General features: G+C 50.8%; 1 protein-coding gene across 6 annotated transcripts in view; it reads right to left on the bottom strand.

Annotated features, from left to right (window-relative positions):
• Window positions 1-3,561: 3,561 nt before the first annotated feature.
• PTPRF (protein tyrosine phosphatase receptor type F) overlaps window positions 3,562-21,982 on the bottom strand; it is a 376,749-nt gene continuing 358,328 nt past the window's right edge. For all 6 annotated transcript variants that reach the window (XM_058842176.1, XM_058842175.1, XM_058842174.1 and 3 more), the window contains 10 exons: window positions 19,870-20,045; window positions 13,873-13,992; window positions 12,656-12,810; window positions 11,128-11,413; window positions 9,342-9,520; window positions 6,783-6,909; window positions 6,435-6,560; window positions 5,650-5,804; window positions 5,378-5,513; window positions 3,562-5,245 (listed from right to left, as the gene is read on the bottom strand). In XM_058842176.1, coding sequence (XP_058698159.1) covers window positions 5,177-5,245; window positions 5,378-5,513; window positions 5,650-5,804; window positions 6,435-6,560; window positions 6,783-6,909; window positions 9,342-9,520; window positions 11,128-11,413; window positions 12,656-12,810; window positions 13,873-13,992; window positions 19,870-20,045 — 1,529 coding nt within the window. In that variant the 3' untranslated portion in view covers window positions 3,562-5,176. The remainder of the gene's footprint in view (window positions 5,246-5,377; window positions 5,514-5,649; window positions 5,805-6,434; window positions 6,561-6,782; window positions 6,910-9,341; window positions 9,521-11,127; window positions 11,414-12,655; window positions 12,811-13,872; window positions 13,993-19,869; window positions 20,046-21,982) is intronic.

The raw sequence follows: 21,982 nt of genomic DNA, 5'->3' as shown, positions 1-21,982 counted from the left end.
AGCTGCACTTGTCATCCTTTAGTCAAGAAACACAAACTTTCTATCATAGAATCACAGAATGGTTTGAGTTGAAAGAGACCTTGAAGATTATTTTGTTCCACCCCCCTGCATTGGACAGGGACACCTTCCACTAGACACGGTTGCTCAAAGCCTGATCCAACCTGACCTGGAACATTTCCAGGGATGAGGCATCCACAAGTTCCCTGGGCGATCTGTTTCAGTGCCTCACCACCCTTGTAGGGAAGAGTTTCTTCCTTACATCTAATCCCGCCCTCTTTTGAGTTCAAAGCCATTCCCCCTTGTCCTATCACTACAGGCCCTCATGAAAAGTCCTGCTCCAATTCTCTCTTTAGACACAGGAAATTGTGTGTTTCCCTGGACCCTTTACTTCTCCAGGCTGAACAACCCCAACTCTCTCAGCCTGTCTTCACAGGAGAGGTACTCCAGCCCTCTGAGCATCTTTGGGACCTCCTCTGGACCTACTACCTGCCGGTCCATGTTACTCCTGTGTCTGGAACCCCAGAGCTGGACACAGTGCTCCAGGTGGGGGTCTCACAAGAGCAAAGTAGGGGAATCACCTCCCTCGACCTGCTGCCCACAGGAGACACGACTCAGCCTTTTCAGTGGCAAAATGTTCCTGTGAGCAGAAATGTGTAGGCATGGAAGCTCACTAACCTGTAATTGTTACTGGGGACTGAAATTGCTTATTATAACCAGAAAAAGGGCAACAATGAGCTTTTAATTGGAAGGATCAGGAATTTTTCTCCTGCCCTCAGAAATTAACCAGGTCAAACAGGAAAAAAAGGCAAAAAGAGAAAAAAAAAAAAAAAAAAGTCACTCAACTAGGAAACATTAGAAATTAAAATGACGATGTTGCTGAGGACAAGAAATTTGAGGACTGTGGGGGAAGGAGTTGCCAAGCTACTGTGCAGAGTCTGCTCAGATTTTTTTCGGTGTTACAGCTATTTCTTTCTCCTTATTTAACAACTATTTTGCCTTTGAAAAACAAAATTTAAAGCAATGGAATCCCAAAGGGATAGTGCTTGGTCAGGATGGTATTTGGAGTAGCTGATCTTTAAAGGTCTCTTCTAAACCCAACCACTCTATGATCCTGTGAGTTAACATCACTAGGAGGCAAGCCAAGCTTGGGCAGTGCCTGCACAGCTCTTGCTATAAGCATCAGTGGTATGAATAAAAATATGAAAATCGAAAGAGCAGAAGGGCACCTCAGTGCCCAGAAATTCACCTTTGACTAGCTGCCATTTAGCTGCTGTCCCACCTGCCAAACTGTGGCCTTTTCAGAGCTGCTTGTCTGAGGCTGCATTGGGGCTACCTGGTATAACTAAGGAATGGAAAATTTTCACCAGGGGAAAAAAAAAAAAAAAAGACAGCAGTAATAGCCCAGCTCCATTGCTCAGTGCAAATATGGCTGGTCTGAGACTCCAAACAGAAGCTGAAGTGTCTTACAGCACCGTCTCCAGACCATTCTCTTCAGATCTGGAGCAGTGTGGTACTGATACCAGAGGGAGAGAAATGTCTCAAGCGAATACCAAGGAAAAATGAAGAAAAAAAAAAAAAAAAAAAAAAAAAAAAGCCAGCTGTGGTAAATCCTTTCTAGCCAGGAAAAGCTGAGCAGTGCAGCAGCCCAGGAATGTCAGTACCAAGCCCTGGGAGGAAGCAGGATGGCTCTGCCTGGAGTGCAGCACAAGCTATAGTGCTGGCTCAGAGGGCAGAGCAGGCTGGCATTGCTGTTCATCTACTATGCACCATGTTTTTTTTGTTCCACTTTTATCTTGTGAGATATACAGAAATAATGGGAAATAAATGTTGAAAGAGTGTTTTTAAAATGATACAAGTCCATTCCCTTTGGAGCAGTGTTGGCTTTGTGTGAACAGGCCAGAGGAGAGGAGAAAAGGGACTGGAGAAAAGCTGTCCCAGCAGCAGCTGTTTTTGCTGCTCTCTGACCTCTGGGGGGCCTGTCCCCTTGACAAGGTGGCATGTGCTCACACTTTGTGCACTGTGCCTTTCCTGGCCTGCGAGATCAGCACGAGGCTTTGGCCATGTGGCTATCAGCAATAGCCTTGTCACAGAGGCCTGGGCTCACTCATGTTATTCTTTGTGCACTCCATGCTGAGGTTATTCACCCTTTCTCTGCTTCCTCCTGCTTCTGCTCAGTCCACAGACAAGCCCACAGGTGGGGAAGGAAGTGCAAAGTGTTCCTGGACAAGGAGAAAGAAGGCCCATGCATGTGTGAATATCTCTTAAGTGTTCTGGCAACTCTTGGTGAGAATCTCTGCATTCAAGGCTGTACATGGACCAAAGCTTTGTGTGGCAGTGCCTGCTGAGTGCTCAGTGAGTGGCAGAAGCATTATCACCACCTGTAGTTTGGCAGCACAGCCCAAGCACTGTTGCTGCAGCACAGGCAGGTGCTCCCTGACCATCTCCCAGCTGGCTGGCTGCCGATGTGAGCAGGGTGTCCATCCTCCCCACACTCGTGTGTGAGCAGGTGTTCACTTGGCTTGCTGCTCTGCCATCCTGGGCCCTGACAGCAATTACAAGCATCCCAATGCTAGCAATGCTGGCACGTGCCCACAAACACACATGCACATGTGGGCTGTCTCACAGGGGCAGGAGCTTGCTTTGCCTGTGGACCTGCATCCTCAGTGAAGCTGCTCAACAGCCCCTCAGGCCACTCTGTAGGGAAGCAGTGTAGTAAGAATGAGCCAGGCAAGGGGAAAACATTTCTGCATCTGGCACCTTCCCAGGAATCGGTCTGGCCTGGCAAGGAATGCTGTGTGTGATTGAGCTCCAGCAGTCACTGAGGAATCATTATGGTGCCCATAGCCATGCTAGGGAAAAGCTCTTCAGTCTGCCATGCACTCCCACCCATTGTGGACATGCTGGCCAGGGCAGATCTGGCTCCCTTGGGAAGGATGGAGATGCCATAGGGTCCTGATCCATGTGGTTCTGCCCCTTGCACTGGCTTTTCCCTCACACACCTGTGCTGTGTGTAGGTGCTGATCCCTCCAGGAGCTGACACTTCGTGTTTTGCCGTTCACACATGGGCAGGGCTGGACTGGGCTGTCCACACAGAGCAGGGAGGGCTGCCAGCCTGGGTAGGGGTTTCACACCTGGACAAACTCGGGTGCTGCTCTGCAGTCAGGGGCCAGGTGATGGCTTTACTGCTGAGCACTAACATGAATAACTGAGCACATGAATACATGACTGTGCTTGTTGCTAGAGAACAGCATTACTGCACCGTCCCAGGAGGCTGGCAACCATCACCACTGGCCCCTCTCTTTCCTGCAAGTCCAGCCAGTCAGTGCACTCCTGTGCAGCTGCAGGGGGCAGGAGGTGAGCACACACATGCACAAAAGGAATTGTCATAGAAGGTTTCCAAGCTCCCTGCAGGCATAGGGTCCCTGCAGGAAGTGTGGCGCACTCATGGCTGGGAGATATCTGTGGGAAAGAAATTAACTGCCACAGGCTAAGCAGTGTGCCCATTGCCAAAGGAGTCTATGGCCTCGGCTTATTGCAGAAGAAACAGACAGGAAAGCCAGCTTGTATGAAACCCAATTATTCAAATTTATTAACATCAAGAATTATGCAATGATGCTGTAGATTTTTTTTTATTAACAAATAGAAAACAGACTGTATACAACAGTGACCCCTACAGCACTATGCATCCACAAGGTAAAAATGAATGTGTCCTCCAACATTACCAACCCTGGATTGCTGATTTCAACGTAGCTTGGATTCTTAACATTCGGAATACATGTGATAATACAATTAGATACCCTTCCACCACCTTTATTCATAACTCAATGCACTCAAAAGAGGGCTGCTCACTCCCCATCTTTAGTGCAAGCGTGATATAATAAGGAGTATTAATATATAGTACCATTAAATTAAGTCCAGTAGTCTTGCCACATTGGTTCATTAGAACATCCTGAAGTAGCGGAAAGTACAATATTCTAGTGACTCTTAACATTTGCAGGATAGCAGAAATTATAGATACACCCAACCTCTGAAGCCATGTGTACTCCCCTCCCCTTCCCTGCAGTACCCTGCTTCCAAAGAGAGCTGGTGCAGCTCTGCTGTGGATTGCCTAGGCTTGTGCTCCTTGTCTTTGTCAATGCTCTGATGCACTCCACTGGTGAGAGGTGACAGGATGGCGCTTGCACGCACAGAACCGTGGGATTAACACAAAGGGCCGTGTCTTGCTCTCTTGCTCTTTCCATTCCCTCCCTGGGGAACTGTGGGACCCCCTCAATACTCCTGCCCCTTTCCAGCAAGACACACAAAAAGAGGTTCCAATTCCTGGAGCCCGGGATTTCGGGTCTCTCACAAACAAGGCGACGACAACTCACGTCATATCAGGATCTGCCAATACACACGGTCACTGGATTGGTTCAACACGTATTGTAATAGGACTGAATGGTTTCCAGCTGACAAAGGGACGCTTCTCCAGCGACCCCACATGCCCTCCCAAACCCAAACCTACTAAGGAAATAATGGTGGGGGGGAAGAAGACTAAAAAAATAATTGGTAGCTTAGGTCCAGTTCCATGAAATTTCATATTCTACAGAGGATTAAAAAGCCTATGGGGAATGGAGATGGGCAGGAACCACAAGCCAGCTGCTGCGAATTACCATGGAAGCTGCACTAAAATGGGCAGAACCAGCAGTGACTGGGCTGAAATAAACACAGGGCAGTAAAAAAATGTAAAAGCAAAAGGAAATTAAGAAAACAAAACCCAACTCCCAAAGGTTTGGCGGGTCCAGTTCTGCTTGGGCAAAACATTAAGACTTGCAAAAAATAAAAAATAAAGAGAGAGAAGATTATAAAAACCACTAGTAACTATTTTACATGTTTAAAAAAAAGATCCCATTCCACCCACCTAAAGCCTCGCTGTGAAATGCAGTCGGCATGAGAGAGGGTGAGAGATGCACATGAGCAGAAATTCAGCCAGAGACTGGAAATGCTTTTGGAGTCGGATTCCCTCATTTGGCGCTGGGGCTAAGTTCCTAAATGCCGTGGTCAAAACTGGTTGGCATGGAGGTCTGCTGCCTGGGCAGTACCTCCACCTGTACAGGACTGAGGAATGGGTGGCTCTGGCTCAGAGAGACCTGTCTCCACTCCTTGACATCCCCACCGCGACTGGAGGAAAGCACTGTTACGTTGCATAGTGGTCAAAGCTGCCAAGGTACTCCAACGCGGCTCTGTAGCACAGCTGGTACTGGTCCTGCAAGGCAACAACGAGGGAAACATGAGCAGTGGGGGCACAAGGACAGTGGGCTGTAGGGTCCAACATCCAAAGACATCAGGCCCCTCTCTTCTCCGTATCTCCACTGCCACACACAGAAGGGGAGCTCACCTCTGTCTGCACCATGGCTGGCCGCTGCGTCCGCAAGGTCTTCACCATCTGGAACATGTCCACCACACCTTCGTAGCGCATCCTCTCCAGCACAATGCTGAGTGTGATGAACACACCAGTGCGCCCAACCCCAGCACTGCACAGGGAGCAAGAGGGGCCATTATGAGTCCTGCTGGCCCCAGAAAGGCTCTGCAGAGCTCCTAGGAGTGGTACAAGCCGCTCCTGGAGCACAGGGACCTGCTCACTGCAGAGAGGCTGCAGTCCTCACTTACCTGCAGTGCACTGTGATGGGCCCATCCTGCCCGAACTGCTCCTTGGTCTTGTGCACCTGCCCAATGAAGTCAATGAAACCCTCTCCTGTCTTTGGCACTCCCTGCTCAGGCCAGTCTGTGAACTGGAACTGGCGGATTGTCCGTGACTGGCCGTCCTGCAGGGAGAGGAGTGTTACATGTGAACCATTGGTGAGGGCTTGATCTCACTCCCCTCAGCACTGGTGCTCTGACCTGCTCTCAGACCCCCTGAACCAGGCCAGGTGAGAAGGTCCACAGGCCACAGATGAGCCCAGGCAGATCTTTTGCTGCATGTTTGGGACCTGTGTCTGTTCTCCCATGTTCACCCCAGGGTAGCAGAACTGAGCAGGGCTTGGGGCCCCTACAGGGTCCATTGGGTCAATGTTTGGGGCCCAGCTAGCTACCTATCCACTCTAGGACCATGTTTACTGTAACACAAGGGTCCTGTGCCCGGTCTGGTGCTGCACACACAAACTCCAGGTGCAGGGGGACCTGTGTTAAATGCTTGCCCGAGTGAACAGTGCAGGCAAGGCAGGGTCTGGTGCTGATAGGGATCCCTGAGCTGCTCATGGGGCTGACATAGCTGGCAGGGCCGGAACCTGTGGAGAGAGGAGCAGTAGGTGGTGGGCAGCAGCCCTTTTTGCCTGCAGTGCAAGGCAGCTTTGCTTTCCTGTTGCTCCAGGAGTTGTTGCATGCTCCCTTAACTGGCCTGGGTAGGGCAGAGGCATGAGAGGCAGAGGAGCTGGGGAGCCAGCAGGTGCACTCACCCTGGCATCCGTCACCTTGAACTCCCGGAGGATGTACTGTGGCATGTTGTACTCTGCCATGGGGTCCACCACGAAGTACTGGTACCGGGCAGAGCGCTCTGCAGGCCAGTACTGATGGCACTTCTCCTGTGGATGAGGAGCAGGGTAAGACATTAGCACTGACAACCTGCTGCTCCTCCCTCCCACTCCCTGGGAGCCTGTGTGGTTGTGGGGCCACAGGGTCAGCCACCAGACAGTGGGAAGCTTGCCCAGAGCGAGTGGTGCCAAAAACAGACTGGGCTGAGCCAAGAGCTCGTGCCCACAGACAGCAGCCTCACAGCCCCCTTCTCCCCACAGCAGGACTCATACCCGGCCCATCTCACGCAGCTTTGTCAACATCACCACAATGGTGGAGTCGTGCTCCCAGAGCATCCGCCAGAAATCCTCTGTGGTCTCGGCCAGTGGTCCCTGTGTGGCGATGTAGGCCTTCTGCCGCCTGTGACAAACATAATGGTGCTCAGAGCAGCTCCTCAGGGATGGGCAGCAGCTGCTCCTTGGGGCTGGTGGGCTGGGTGAGCTGGAGGCAGAGCCCCATGGTACCAGGGAGCAAGGCTGACAATCCAGCTATAGGAGGCAGGTCTCTAGGATGAGCCATGGGCTCTGGGAAAAGATGAGCCTGTTCAGCACTTCTAAGTGCTCCCCACAGACACGGGCAGCACAACACAATGGATCCAGAAAAGCTTAGTCCTTGCTGGGGTGATGGCATCCCCAGCCCAGCCTCTTGCTGCTGCTTGTCTCCAGTGCTGCTGTTGCACTGAGAGCCCTCTTGGCACTCAGGCCTCCACTAGCAGGCTGCCAGCACCCACCCAGGTTGGAAAGAGAGACTGTGTTTGGGGATGATCCCAGCAGCACCGCTGTGTTCCTGCACTTTTACTCTCTGCATTACCCACCGTCCCTCCCACTGCATGGGAAAACACAGAGCAGCTGAACCAGGTCACCTGGATTACACACTCCGGACAGTAACAAGGGCGGTGTGGAAACCATTAATACAGTTCTGTCTGCTTTTCTAAAGCTTCAGAATTTGTTCTTGGTTCCACTGCCAACCAGAGCACCTCCCCTAATTTTCCCTGTGGCCTGCCCCAGACTGGCCCCTGAAGAAAGGCCCCTTGGTGTTTTGGACTCAGTTCCAGCATGCCGGTACCGTGGCTCTCTGAGCTCCCAGCCTGGCACAGCAGAGCCCGGGCTGGCTCCACCACTGTGGGGCGCTGGAGCCCGCGGGACCAGGGCTGGCTTCCTCCGTCCTGCCTTCCTCCCTCCGTTCTGCCTTCATGCCTCTACTGGTGCTATTTTTAATGGTGCTAAAATTAATGAACGTGCTGCAGGGCAGCTGTAACATGCGGGATGCAGACAGGGGCTGCTTCAAGGTGGATTTATAACACATCATAAAAAACATGGAATGGGGATGCAGAACGAAGTGAAAAAGCTAATAAAGATGCAGCATCAGTGATACCTGCAGGACCTTGGGCCAACTGATTTCTTTAGATAACAAGAAGAATGCTGGTTCAAAGGAAAGGATGGGAAGAGATAACAGAACTTAGGGATGGGATAAGTAGCACATGAAATGGTACCACCTGTTGTGCCGGCAGCCCTCACCCTTTCCCTCTGTAGCATCACCAAGAGGCAAAGCCAGTGTTGCTCTCCACCAGCTCGGGAATCAGGACAGTGGCTGCAGTCCATCTGTCAGACTCAGGCTGCAGCCAGGGAGCCACCTTAATGACTGGTGGTGGATGGCTCTGTGCCACACAGGCAGGAGGGAGTGGAGGCTCCCTCTGCTCTGTGACAGCTCTTCTCCAGCCCCTTCATCCTTCCCTGTTACTCTGTTCCACCCTGAGGGAGCTTAGCTTGCTTTGGCTTTCCTGTGCTGGGATGCTCCCCTTTTGCTCCTTATCCACTCTTATCCCCACAGAGCTCTTCTCCTGGGGAACTCTTGCTGGGCTCAGCTGCTGGAGCAGTGACAAGGCACAGAGCTGCTGGTCTGGCTGCACCCACATCTGTTCCCTTTGGCAGTGCCTTTTGCTTCTGGGAGGTTACCAGACCAAAAGAGGCAGGTGCACAAAGCCAAGCTGTAAGGGACGTGCCACATCTGTCATTGCATCCCCCACTTCAGCACTGATGATGGTGCACATGAGGGATGACCCTACTCTGATGGTGCACAGAGAGATGACAGCAACAAGCCTTTTATGTGTATCATTGTGATTTGGCTCGGTTTATTGTCTAGGGGTTGGTTGGGAAGGGGATGTGGCCACTGGGCTGTTCCTCTCTCCTCGCATTTAGCATATGAGAATGAGGTATCAGCAGACAGATACAGAAAACTTAAGCATTATTGCCCTACAACATCTTAATTTGTGCTTTCTAAACTGTGTTCTGGAGAGATGAACCTGGTGATGGGCTTCTCAGTGTCCAGCACCAGCCCTGCCTGAGGATTCGGACTCCTCCCAAAATCAAGACATGGAACATGGAACAAGCCTTGAGCTGCTGGATCAGCCACTCAGTGAAAATACACTTCTAACTCTAGTTGCTACAGTGGGGAGTTAGGTACTGTAGATATAAAACACAAGCCAAGGGATGCCTACCAGAATATCTCGTAAAACCTTCCCAGGAGCCAACACAGCCTGCCGCTTCAGCCATGTGGGCATCTGTCTACAGCAACACAAGCCAGCCTGGCAGTGCTCACCCACAGGCAGTCTTCACATATTGCAACTACATACACTGCAGTGTCTGAGAAGATGGAAATAGATAAAATGCAACAAAGTGGTCCTCAGCCCACCTCAGGCAGTCAGGACTCGTCCTCAGGAAAGAGAAGGCAACTCTGCCTAGGTTTCCAAGCAGGCAGGACAAGCTGGCACATCCACCCAAGGTAATCCTTACCTGTAGCCATCTATGAAGCTGGCATTGATGTAGTCAGAGCCCTCGACACCCCGGATGGGCTGCAGGCAGACTCTCGTCAGCTCATACGGCATGATGTTCACAAGGCGGTTCTTGAATTTGTTGCACGGGAGGTTGGCACTGATGAAACGTGAGGTATGTGCTTTAGAATTGGCCAGATTCTGAAAGAGGAGGAGACACATCAGATCCCTGCTGGGGATGCAGCAGTCTGGGGGCAGAATCAGGGCCCTGGTAGCAGTCATGTAGTGGAGTGGAGACCCACAGCAGCTCTCTGATACACACACAGCCACGAAGCTTTGAACCTTGCTGAGCCAGGGATGTATGCTTGGTGGCGGCAGGGAAGCAAAGCTTTTCCTCTTCCAACAATGTCTTGTTATTTACTTCTCACCCCAGAAGAACCCAAGAAAATGTGAGAATTGTGACAGTTTTAGGTAAAGAAGATCTATTTTGGGTTACTGTGAGACATTTTATGGCTCTCTCTGAGTCCCGTAAACTGGAGTCATGGTAAATGTGTTACTTCGATTCAAACAGAAGTCACTCTTCCTCCTGCCAGCTTAATTTTTTTTGGGTTTTTTTTTGTTTTCCTTCCTCAAAATACTGTCTCCAGCAACTCCAGAAACACCCTTCTCTCTATGAGTGGCAGATGGACCTCAGCAGAGGTTCTCTGCAGAGGGACAGGGTTGCTCTCTGAGGAGAAGTGCAGCCATGTGAGGCCCTCCTATATCCTGCTTCACAGGGTTTCCCATACAGTGGACACTGCCAGGGCACAGACAGGGGTAGTTTCGTTACTGTTCTGAATAGATCCTTGGAGAAATGAAAGGAAAATAAAATTTTGTCTTACAATAGAACTGCTTGAGTTGAACACAATTCTGTGGCTCTCCAGAGGAGTTTCTCAGGGCAGGTGTCACCATGAGACATTCAGGCAGTGAGTTTTACTGTCCCAACCCCAGGATACAAGCAGTTCTGACAGGACAGAGTTTCTCAACTATTCCCAGTTTACATGGAAAGCCAGTATTTTGACTCTCCTGCTCCTTTGTCACTTGGAGGGAATCCCCAGGGTGAAGCTGTACTGCTGCAGTTCATTTCACAACCTGCATGGTCTGCTGCCTCCCTGTGTGAGCTATATTCCCCTGCAAGAGATCACTGGACTAAGGCACCTCATCTGAGAATATGGGCACTTAACAGAGCTCACTTCCAGCTCCAAGGCTGTAATAAATATTTGCAGTTGGCATACACAGATACAGGCAGAAAAATGTGGGCTTGGCTTCTTAAAAATGGTATGCCTTAAAACACTGCCTTCACCAATTCTAGACAGTGAGGCTTAGTGTTGAGGTGGTTTAAAGATTACAGAGCTCAGCATTGAAGAAATGAGACCAGAAATATCTCACATATTTAAACTGAAGCTGTTTCCAGACAAGTTGTTCACAGTAACATCAATTATCACTAACACGATCTGCATCTGATTTCAGATGCAGCTCCTGCCACACAGTGAACCTAGAGCAGAATGTGCTGCTGGGAACTGCACATCCATCTGCCTTTTATCTCCTCCCCAGAAGCTGCCAATCCAGGGGGGACCGTGGCTGACACAAGCTTTACAATTCAAATGTATTTTAAATCACTGCCTACCTGCTTTAGAAACACACAAAAGAATAACTGTCTGTAATGATCCATAGCCTGCCTCTCCCAACACCTGGATAAACAGCCTGTGGAGTTCTGTGGGCAGAGACAGGGCACTAGAGAAGTGAGGTGCTGGGGCTCTGCCACCAACCTTGAATTCCAGCTCCATTAAAGTAACGCTCTCGCCTGGTGGCACCTGGGACAGCTTCTGGATGTGGGCTAAGAGGTTGCGTGCAGGCACCTCGGTATTGCCAGATGTGGCAGCCTCCAGCAAGGCCTCGTGGATGAAGATGTACTGGTCCTCTGTCTGCACCATGTAGTTGCGCTGGGAGCGCATGCATGTCACGTGGCCGTAGATGTCCACCGTCTTCTCGTGCTTCATCCGCTCCAGCATGGCATCAATGACAATGAAGCAGCCGGTTCGGCCCACACCAGCACTGCAGGAGCACAGCACATGGACTGAGATGACACAGTCTCCTACAGATGTCAAATGAGCTCTAACAGTCCTTAAGAGATCACTTGGAGTTAGGGCACACAAAAGGGGAGTAAAGGCTGCTCCCTATGAGTGGAGCTCCAAACAAGAATGTAAGAGGCTCCTCTCCTCCTTTCTGCTGTCCCCCTTTCACTGCTGGAGTGGAAAGGACATGGTGTCAACCCTGCTGACCCCTGTGGTGGCTGGCAGCCTCTCCACAAGGGAAGGAGAAATGTGTTTAACAGACAGGACAGTGACAGTGGACGTGTGTGTGAAGTCTGAAGACATGGAGAGCAGGCTGGGCCCTAACACCAGTGAAGTCCATAATTTCCAGCCTGCTTGTCCCCTAACCTGGGTCACTGTTCCCTCACCCATAAAACGAGTACAGCCAGCCTGAGAAGGGAAGCAGAAAGCTGAGGTCATGTACAACTATGCTGAGCCCTTTGCTCAAGTACCAAATGCCTCTCCACAACTCTTGGGAAGGCAGTAGCAAACCTCAAGCTACTCACTCTGAGAGCACCCTGAAAACAGACACGCTGTTGTGACATGTAAACACAGAGATAGGGAGCTAGGCATTCCCTCATTTATGGTACAAGTCATATCCTTAACAGGGTTTTAATACAGCTTGTTTGTGTGTTAATTATACTCCACTACCATCTGAAACAGAGCATGAAAGAAGAGCATTAAACAGTGCTGGTAAGGCGTATGCTGGAACAGCAATGATAGAGTGGTTTGTTCAGTAGCAGTCCCCTCTCAGCTGGTACAAATAAATGTTGGCTGGGTAAGATGCTGAGCCTTAGCAGACTAGTATTTTGCTTTAAGACTTGCCTTTCTACCCTGTGAAAGAGTGCTGCTGTAAATACTGCATATGAATGTTGGTAGAGGTCACTGCATCCATTTCTGTCAGTGATGTGCCTCTGAAGGTACCACCCACTTATGCTAGGCACAGATAATTTAATTGTTAAATGGCACTTGCCATTTACACAATGTGTTTTTGAGGCTCTCCATACAGCAGTGCTGTTTAATCTGATCCAGCAGTAGCAATAGAAATGCCACCACTGCATTACCACTGCTGGGCTTGTTCTGCTGCCAGCCCAAGCATACAGTGCAGGTTATGCTACCATGAAACCTTTCCCACAAGAAGGGGAGACTCCACTTTCAAACAGGTTAAAGCTCCTGCAGCCAGAAACCAAACACACAGTCCTACCTGCAATGCACAACCATGGGCCCAGCATCTGTTGGGTTACAGGCCTTGACGCGCCGCAGGAAAGTGAGGATTGGGGTGGGGTATTCTGGGACCCCGTGATCGGGCCAAGCCATGAACTGGAACTGTCGCAGCTCTGTCTTCTCATTGGAGCCATTCTGTTGAAGACAAAGAGGAGTTGTTTTGCATGAGAACAGTCTCATCCCAGTGCAGGAACCTGCTGATGGGCCAACAACGGCAACACGAATGCAAAGCTCTGTGTGATGGTGCAGGTACTGGGCTTTCACCAGTGAAAATCTGCAGGAAAAATGCAGGTTTATTCCAAAGCTCCTATATATACAGCTGGTCTGTAGAAAATAAGTTTTACAGACAACAGAGCAACTCTGCAGGAGTGGAGCAGACTGCAGGGAAGGTAAAAGACTCTTTTCTGCAAAGCAAAGGTTCACTACCTGCATACTCACTGCACATTCAGGGAAAATGGGCACTGTGCATGGAAGGGCTACAGCAGCCAGTTCCCTCCCTGCTCCTCTGCATCATGGTGTCCCCCAGGGCTGGGTGGTCAGCCTGTGTCTGCAGACTGTCCTGCTCCTCTCTGGTCTTGGCTCAGTGATCTATGCAGCAAGTGGTAGGACTGTCTGGGTGATTGCTGGAGCCTTCCTGGGGCATGAGTGTGTCCCCCCCGAGCACTGGGCTCCTGGCCCAGACTCAGTCATGCACAGAAGCAGCTCACTGCAAAGCCTGTCTGCATTGACATGCTGCTGCTCACACTGCCCCCATGGATTTCCAAACACTAATGAGGAATGCAGCAGGCAGGAGAGAAGGGTTTGTGCTCACATCAGAAATAGCCCCTTCATTTGCATTATTAGTGACAGGAGTGATAAAAATTCACTGCTTCCCATGTTGTCCCTCTAATGGGAGAACAGCTGCTACCTGTACACACACCAGAGGCAAGAACAGCCCTGCTCTGGGGCCCGTCACAGAAAACACAAAGAATAGCATCAAGTATCCTGGCCAGAGTCCAGTGGTGGCCAGAGGCACAACCGGCACCTGATCTCCTACTGCAGCCCATCAGTGAGACATGGCTCATGGGTGTACTGGCCACATGCTTGGCCAAGCCAGGTACAACCAGTGGCCACAGCCTGTGGACCAGGGAGTACCCTGCAGCATTGGGAAGCATCTCTGCAATATGTGAAGCAGCAGCAGCCCAGCCAGCCCCATACCTTGTACAGCGCAAAGGTGCGGACGGTGTAGGTCGCCAGCTCAACTGTGTCCACCAGGGCCACCTGGATCATCCCGTAGGTTTCCATACCCCGGCTCGGCCAGTACTGGTCACACTTTACCTGCAGGGAGGTGAAGAGAATGGGTCAGCTGCTGGCTGGGGCATCTGGGATGAGGAACAGGGCTGTGCCCTTCAAAGGGTAAAGACAGAAATTAGTCATTGTGCAGGGAGGGCCTCTAAAATCCAGATTTCCTTCCCCAGAGTGTCCCAAAAGGAAAGGCAAAAAGACAGCACCCCCTGGACCCCTTTCCATAAGTCTCAGAATCACAAGAATATTCTGAGTTAAAGGGACCCACAAGGATTATCAAGTCCAACTCTCAAGTGAATGGCCCATATGGGAATTGAACCCACAAGCTTGGTGTTATTAGCACCATGCTCTGACCAACTGAGCTGATCTCAATGACTCATTGAAAGAGGGATTTTCTTTTTCACCTGCAGCCATGAGTGGAAGTGGCAAAGTGGGCCAGACCACCAGACAGAACAGCAAGAGCAACACCAGATACCAAGACAGTGAGCATCAATTTCTAGCAGTGATTTGTGCCTGCTGTAGCTCTTCTCTGTCTCCTGTTCGGTGAGATGGGCATCTCTGGGGCTTTATTTACTTGAACAACTCCCTGCCTGAGCTCCACCTGGATGAAGAGAAGGTTAGCAGTTTTGATGGGAAAAGAGCTAGAGCAGCAGGGAAGAGGAAATGGTGGTTTCTGTGGGCACAGCTCTACTCAAAGGGCAGCTGAGGTGAATGAGATGCAGCCTGTATCACCCAGCTATGCCAGCCTGTTGTCCATGACTCACAGCTGTGGCAGGACAGCGCTGAATCCAGCACAATACACAGCAACTCAACAACACACACTACCTTTACATAACATCCATAGTCCCCAGGGTGCCCCTGCCAGCATGGCCTTGTGCAGCAAACCACCCTGGAGACAGGTGGGACACAGGCCATGCCAGGGCTCCAGCCTGGATGCTGTAACCACCCTCTCTGCACTGCTGTAGGCCTGAGTGCATTGAGCATCACTCAGTGACACCAATCTGCCCCTGTGGCAGGTGGCACATCCCTGAAAATCTGTATCTCCCAAGTGCTTCAACATGGCTCTGCAAGGAACAGATGCCAGCTCAGACACAGACACATCTTATTCTCCCTCTGCAAGAAGACACAGATTGTGGCCAAACTATCCCTTCAGCCCCTTCCTGCAGGCAGGACTGTCCCATCATGAAAACACTGCTGCTCCCTAGAAATCTCCTGCCCTGCATCATCCTTATCACCCCCTTCCAACTGTGAAGCCAGAGTGCTTTTAGCTATTGGTCACAGCTCTTGTTGCATCCCACTTGGCAGACAGCCAAACACATCCCCAGGGGCCCATCTCTCTGCTCCCTTCACCTCCCTGCACATTCCTCCCTGCTCACATGCTGCTGCTCTCCTCCTTCTCTTCACAGCTCAGTGTTTGTAAACTGCTCCTCCAGGTTTTTTTTTTCTGTGAAGCTCCAAGCTCCTTATTTAATTGGTACTCTTAGCATCCCTGTTTCATCTGGTACCTGGCTGCCCCACCCTACAGAGCCACAGTGCCTGGCTGACAGGAGGAAGACTTCATTCCCACCCATGTGCACCACACCGAAAACGGTTTTCCACCCTAGGAGAGAGGAGTGAATGGAAGATCATCTGTGCTTGTCAAGGAATAGTAAACTTAATTATTAGCAGAACGTGTTTACAGGGGAATGTGTGGGAATGGAAACAATAAGCTTAATTAGGAATCAATGAAGTTCTGCCTTTTAATTGAAACCACTTGCAACTGGGTGGGGTTTGTGAGAGCTAAGAGCCCTCATCCTGCACTCTGGCTCTGGAGTGCAGCAACCTGGAGTTAGAGAGATACATCTCTCTCTGCTTTTTGGGTTCTCCTCTCAGTAAGGTCTGCCCTGGCAGAAGTGCCTAGAGCAAGGCTGCCTAATGGGGTACTGCAGGTGCCTGTGCAAGAAGAGCTCTGCTGCCTCCTGCCCAGGCTTTCCTCCTGTGCTGCCTTGAATCTGTGGCTACATGGCAGGCCCTGCAAAAATCTCAGGATTCTTCTTTCCTGCTTGGCGCAGAGCATTTGATGCTGACTGGCTGCAGCACCAGCAGCTTGGAGGTCACAAATGTTATTTCACAGCTAAACTGATCCCATACTCATGAGTGGGTGGCAGCTGCAGGCTGTCTCCATGAGGCCTGAGTTTGTCTTGCCTGGTTTGCGGATGATGTGACCCTCTCTGAGGGAGAGGAGAGCAACATGGCATCCTGCAAATGCTGGGGACAGCTGCTTGCTGTAGTTTGCAGGGGATATTTCAGGGGAACAGCACAGCCTGTGCCTGAGCCTACACCTCAGGGACAGCAGTCCCCTCCTGCCACCCACATGCTGCAGGGCTGTGTAGTCGAGCACAAAACAAACTTCTGAGGAGTTTCCTGTGTGGGATAATAGCAATGCCTGGGCTGGTAATTGAAAATTATTTATTCATGACCAGATAAGAGTCAGTCACATTTTCTGCCAAATTTACCCATAATGTTTATGCCCCATTTTCAAGCTCTGTAAATTTTATGCTGAAGCCGATGCACTGTGGCACTAAAGCAGATAAGAGATGTTTTCTTCTGGCAGTGCTTGTTTCTCATTAACTTAAGGAGCACAGTAATGTCCTGAACAGCCATTTATTGCAGCTTTGCTGAGTGGCTCCTGTCCTTCCCCTTTGATGCCCTGAGCCCAAGAGCAGCCAGGCACCTCTCTTCAGCTTGAGAGCTGTGCTCTGCTCCCAGCCCTGCTCACAAGCTCCAGATGGCACTGCTGTCAGCAAGAGGGCTGGAGCATGATGTGGCTGCCAGGCTTCTCTTCCCCAGGGCCCTTGAGTACCAGCCTCTTCACACCCCTTCCTGGGGACATGAAATGCCAGGGGAGATCACACCCCAGAGACTGCAGCTTGGTGCTCTGGGCTGGAACAGAACAAGCCACAGCACTGCTCTGGGAGACCTCACTCTGCCAGGCTCTTGGGGATAGCCCAGGGTAGGAGAAATCCTGCTTTAATACCTCTCTCCTGGCAACACAGCCCGGCAGGGACTCACCATGCTCGCAGCTTCGGGAAAGCTAATCTACAATGTGTGTTTCTGAACTGCCACCAAATGATTCTGAAACTGATTGTAAAGCTTTGAAGGCAGCTAAATTGCACAATCCAGCCATTTCTATCCTTTATGTGCTTCTTACTTTGTGAAAACATGAAAAAGGGAGGATGATTTAGACCATCAAGCCAGCTGAAATTGCAGACCATAAAAGCTGATGCTCTTTAAAGATTTTTTTTTTTTCCCCTCTGCAGCTCAGGAACCCTTTAAAGCAGTGTCACCCCCACAGGGCTGCCAAGCTGCTGCTGGTCCCGGTCGGCTTATCACAGCACTGCCGAGGGTGACCTGGGGAGCTCGCCTGGAAAGGCAGCAGAGCCTGCTCTGCACTGGGCAGCTCGCCATGAGGCCTTGCTACCCACCCCAGGCTCTGCAGCTGGAGAGACAGTCCTGTGCTTGCGCCAAAGCCCCTGGGCAAGGGGACTTTCAAGCAAGGTCACCCTTGGGTAATGCTGTGATGCCATGTGACTGCCTGGAGCAGCGTTGTCCCACAGCAGCATGAGCATCAGCAGGCAGCAATGCTGCAGGGACCCAAGAGGTTATATCAGATGAAGTTTGAAGGCTCTGGAGTGGAATGAACCGCAAAGCAGTGACTCATGCTAAAAGTTTGCAGCAATGGGGAATGACTGGGATTAGGATCTTCACTAGTCCCAAAAAGGTGTGTTCCAAGAGAGCTCTAGCCCTCACCAGAAGGGCATGAGGAAAAGCAGAGCAGGAAGGTGGCTAAAAGCCATCTTGCCTTGGAAGATGCTGAAAAAGACAACAAAAAAACCTCAGAGAAAATAATCTCCTGGAAGTCCACACTGCAGCTCCTCACCAGAACCCTGCTGTGAGAGAATGCCCTGAGACACCTACAGGGTACAGCAAACACATCCAGGGAAGTGCTGCTGTGGATCACTGGTTCAACTCAGGAGTAACCAGGCTTCTCCACTGCCTCTCCTGGCAACCTCCCTCTTTCTCCCACAGTGCCAGAGAAAACTGCCCGCTTCTCATTAGTGCTGGGGATGTGCCAAAGAGTCAGCAGGACATGGGCAGGCAGTGTCAGGGAGCGAATGCAGGGGTCTGGGTCTGGTCAGGTCAGCCTAGAGCCCCTGGGCAGTGTGCCCAATCAGGCAGACTGCCTGAGATTCTGTGAGGGCTCTGGTCACCTCTTGCCCATAACAAGGATTCACAATGTCACCAAAAGCCTGACCACACACACTGTGTTTGGGAGAGAAACCAATACTGCAGAATGATAGGATGAGGTGTGCTGGGGGGAGATAATGCACAGCTCAGCAGAACAGACATCTCAGGAAAAGACAAGTCCCTCTGGGGTCAAAGAAAACCTGTTATCTTCAAGAAACATGCACCTTGGAGTGCCTTGCCATAACTAAGATGCCCAGAAGTTAAGTGAGTCAAGATTCCAGGTATGGATTTATTTGGCAACCCAGAAGGGCTTTCCCGTGTTCTTCAAATATATGCTCCGTCATTGAAATGTGAAGGCACAAAAAAGTCCCCATACAACCCTCAGCTGCAGAGCGCAATTGATCAGAAGCTTCTGATTTTGCTTAGCCTGTGTGCCAAGCTGTGAGCCACAGGGCAGGTCAGAATCATTTCCCTGCTTGGGCTGTGTGGATGACAGTGGCCATTGCAGAACAGGCAGGGCTCTGCAGCAGGAATTACAGTGCAAAGCTGGGGTTGGATCTCTAGAGACAGCTCATCCCAAAGGAATGCTTTTTCCCTGCAGGCTGTAGGGCATTTGAAGAGCCCAGGAAACCCATCAACAATGCCTGTTTTTTGTACATTAGGAAAAGCAGATATGTTTTGCCATGGTGATTGGTGGTTTCAGCCACTTCCTCCCAGTCAGGGTGGGCTGGGACACCCCTTCTAAGTGCTAAAGTGCTAAAGCTTTGAAAAGGAGGGAGAGCATGTGGGCAAAAGTTTTAACTAAACCCAAACTTGACCGTTTCTGCTTCTCAAGAATGAGCTTATTGGGCTAAAAATAATCAGTGCTTCACAGCTTGAGTGCACAAGCCCCTTCTGCTGTTGGCATGGCAACACTAAAATATTCTGCTAGTACAAACGTTCACTGCACAAATTTTACTTTTAGGAACAAACTGAATCATGAGAGGCAGAAGCTGCCTCCTCCTTGGGCAGGCTTTGCCCGAAGGGTGCATCTGGGCACAGGAGCACTTGGTCACAGCTTACAAACTCCTGCTTCGGGGGCTGAGTATGAACCTCTGTCATGAAAACTGTATCATCTGCAGTGAGGGCTCCCACTCCTTCTCCAACTCATGCCTTCCCCATGGTCTGCAGGCAGCTTTGCGTTTATTACATCAGAATATCTAATCCTGGCAGTGTAAACTGATCATTTATATATGCTGTCATTGGACAAGGCACAAATTAGTCTTGTTATTGCAATGAGACCCTGTCAGCCATTCCCCTGCATTGCCAGAAATGCCAGGTCCCTGTCAGGCTGCCGGTACCCCACAACTATTGCAGCTTCTCAGCTTCTGGGATGGTCCACACACCCCATCTCAGAGCTTTCCTTTCCCCCTTCAATGTGAGTGACGTGGGCAGGACAGGGTGGGTGCACATGCAGACATGCAAGCAGAACAGAGGTAAATGAGCAGGCCAGCAACAGGAGGTTGTGCCACCCTTTTGCCCCACAGGGATATGCTTACAAGGCATTTGTTGCTGGGCGGCATGAAGCAGTGAGCCACATCACTGGAACTGCCTCTCCCCAGGTGCCCTTATGCTGTGAAGTGCTCCCATTCCTCTTTTCTGCCCCCCAACAGCTCCGGAAAAGAGAGAAAGCACACACTATACCCTGGACTTCTCCTCCAGCCTGGTCATCATGACTATAGTTGCTGTTTTCTGTTCCCACACCATCCTCCAGAAGTCGCTGAGGGTTTCTGGCAGCGGTCCCTGTGTGGCGATGTAGGCGTTCTGCTTCCGATACCCATCAATGTAATTGGCATTGATGTAATCACTGCCTGGGACTCCTGAAAAGGAGAAAGAGGGCAAGAGTTACTGGGGTAAGTCCACAACCCTGTACCTACTGCTCTGCTGGGCCCTGCAGGCAGGAGAAGAGGCTGGCTTGTTCACAAGGCTCTTGACAAGTCTCCTTTATGGGGTGATGTCAGGATCTCTCCCAGGAATCCTGCAAAGGACAGGGATGGTGCCTGAGAAAAGAAGAACCCTTTGTAACTCCCACATTAATGCAACACGCAGGCAACACCAAAGCAGAGAGACAGCTGCCACACGCACACAAAGGAAAATTCACAAGCAGGAATATTAAGAAGCTCATTCGGCCCCAAGCAACTGGCTGAAATAATTGTCTTAAATTCACCAGCAATTTGTTATGGTCCTACAGCACCTTTTAAAAATGAGGCTCCTTTATTAGCTTGTCTCTGTTAGCAAGGGATGTCAAGAAGGGATGTCTTCCCATCCTTCCTGCAGGGACAACTATCCCCGAGGCGGCAGAGATCTTCCACCACCACTGAAACCCTTCAGTGTGAGACCCCCTCTGCTGCCTGCTGGCAGGGGCTGCTCCAGCCCCCACGAGGCCTCCTCCACTTTAAGGAAAGGAATTTTTCGTAAAGGCCTTTAAAATGCAAACACAGTTACTAAAATAAATTCGGCAAAGCAGAGGCCTGAGGCTGTTTTCAAACCCTGCTCAGCATGGGCTGCCCAGGCTGCAGGGAGAGAAAGCAGCAGGAATCTCATTGTCTCCCTAGGAGAGAGCATCTGCATTTCACTAGAGGAAGGAAATAAAGCTGGGGGTCACCCCTCATCCTTTTGTCCTGGGGAAAATTCTACAGGTCTATTCCACAGGTCTCAGCAGTCTCCAGCAGACACAATGTGCTGGCAGCTCTGGGGGAGTGGCAGCAGCTGGAGTGCAGTGCTTCACTCCCTTGGCATGGGCGGCACAGACCTGGCAGAGTGCTTCGGGAACAGTTCCCGGGAAGTGCTCTTTACTTATAGCAACTGAGTCAGGCTGGAAAACAGGGATTCCCCCACGTGCTCACCCCACAGCTGTCTGCAAGGGCTTGCCCATGAGCAGACATGCCAGACTTTCACATAGCTGCTGCTGCTGCTGCTTAACAGGGCTTGCTGTGAGGGACAGTTTGGCCCTCTCTCCTCTTCTTGAAGAGGATTAATAGCGCATTACCATTAGAAAAGGCTTTTCCATCTCCCAAAAAAGGATGCTAGTGACTGTAGGGCCACCTGTGTGCAAAGCCAGGCCACAGTTCCTTCCCCAAGAAGGGGTGCATTTGAATTAGCTGTATCTTCCTCATCCTTCACCAGTGGGCTCAGATCTGGATGTGCAGAGTTGGGTGCTGATTTATAAAACAAGGGGAATTGGTGAGCCTGGGCTCTAGCTCCTCTGTGTACAAGAGGACTAGAAACATGTATTAGTCCTAACTCCAGGGATCTGGGGCTGGTTCTTGGAGCCATGGGGGCGGTGCTATGGACACCAGGGTCTGAGGCTCCCATGAAGGACAGGGATGTGTGGAGTCTGATGTCCCAGAGGAAGGAGCACCACTCATACTGTGCTGCTCTGGGAGCTTAGTTGGGACCATATACTGACAAGTCCCAGAGAAAGATGCTGGCCCTACAATTGTGTTGGGACAGAGGGTGGCAGTGGCACTACTAGTGCCATATTTCACCATGTACCAAGGAAGGCAGCTGAAGTCAGAGAGGACAGTGGGAAAGGAGGCTGCTGGGACAAACATGTTTGCTGCCAGCAGTACTAAGAAGCAACCACACAGAACACACTTTTCTGAGGACACTGGGGAAGTGTCTCTTCTGGCCAGCTAGAACACACATTTGATCATGCTGATGGTTGGTGCTTGCCCCTGCTCAGCTTAGAACACAGAAGAAGATGGGTCTCCTTGCTACAGTCAGGTTCAGCTGCTTGATGGGGTACCCACTCCAG

This window comes from Poecile atricapillus, chromosome 7 (genome assembly GCF_030490865.1).
Source record: "Poecile atricapillus isolate bPoeAtr1 chromosome 7, bPoeAtr1.hap1, whole genome shotgun sequence".
Taxonomy (NCBI): Eukaryota; Metazoa; Chordata; class Aves; order Passeriformes; family Paridae; genus Poecile; species Poecile atricapillus.
This window is presented reverse-complemented; position numbering and strand designations above follow the sequence as displayed.